Source organism: Mastomys coucha, unplaced genomic scaffold, assembly GCF_008632895.1.
Source record: "Mastomys coucha isolate ucsf_1 unplaced genomic scaffold, UCSF_Mcou_1 pScaffold9, whole genome shotgun sequence".
Lineage (NCBI taxonomy): Eukaryota > Metazoa > Chordata > Mammalia > Rodentia > Muridae > Mastomys > Mastomys coucha.
In genome coordinates this window covers 17,026,465-17,027,375 of record NW_022196915.1, presented here as the reverse complement: position 1 = coordinate 17,027,375, position 911 = coordinate 17,026,465, and the positions used below count along the sequence as shown (strand labels likewise).

Sequence of the window (911 nt, the reverse complement as noted above, 5' to 3'; positions counted from 1 at the left end):
GGGGCTCCCCCTGACTGCTCAAAGGGAAATGGGAGGAATGAGCTGGGCTCTTTCTGTGATGCATCTCCTAGCAGCTTGTCTGTGTCTTCTGACTCTAGACCCATAGCTGTTGGTTGTTCCTTTGGCAAAGAGGTTCCAAATAACTCTTCTACTGTCAGATGTTTGTGACCAGATGGAGCAGACTGAAAAACAAAAGCAAGTGACCCAATCAAAGAAAGGTGCAGAAACCAATGTAACCAATTCCTTTCTATCATGTACACATATGGAGAAGCCAGGAAAACAGCCTGGAGCAACCTACGGTGCAGCAGGGCTCAGACCACCTTTTGTCAAAGTCTGTATAGTGGAGTTCCTGTTGGTAACACACTGGCAAATGATGCCAGTGCGAGAGATGACCGAACTCTAAGTGGTTCACTTTTCTTGTTCTTTTGTTTTTTAAAATTTATTTACTTATTTTGTATATGCGTGTACTGTAGCTGTCGTCAAACATACCAGAAGAGGGCATCGGATCCCATTACAGATAGTTGTGAACCACCATGTGGTTGCTAGGAACCGAACTCAGGACCTCTGGAAGAACAGTCAGTGCTCTTAACTGCTGAGCCATCTCTCCAGCCCCACTTTTATTGTTCTTGATAGAAAGTTAGCACTGCACTGCAGGAACTAAACGTCCACAGCAACTTTAACCACTCATTACTCTACTGGGTCATACTTTCTCTACGCCCTCAAATTACAGAATCCTGACGAAAAAGGAAAACATTTACACTGAATTTAGAAGTTGGGGAAGTGGTTTAGTGGTAGAACTACCTAGTACATGTACACATGCATAAAGAATAAATTTTTTATTCCTCTTTTTGCTATGGCCTTATATTTAGAGTGAGATTCTGAATCTGGTTTTTTTTTTTTTTTTTTTTTTT

General features: G+C 41.7%; 1 protein-coding gene across 1 annotated transcript in view; it reads right to left on the bottom strand.

The window, feature by feature from the left end:
* The window catches only part of Dcp1a (decapping mRNA 1A), a 49,006-nt gene that overhangs the window by 5,477 nt on the left and 42,618 nt on the right, over positions 1–911 (bottom strand). The window contains exon 7 of the mRNA XM_031362616.1: positions 6–182. Within this exon, the coding sequence (XP_031218476.1) occupies positions 6–182 (177 nt within the window). The remainder of the gene's footprint in view (positions 1–5; positions 183–911) is intronic.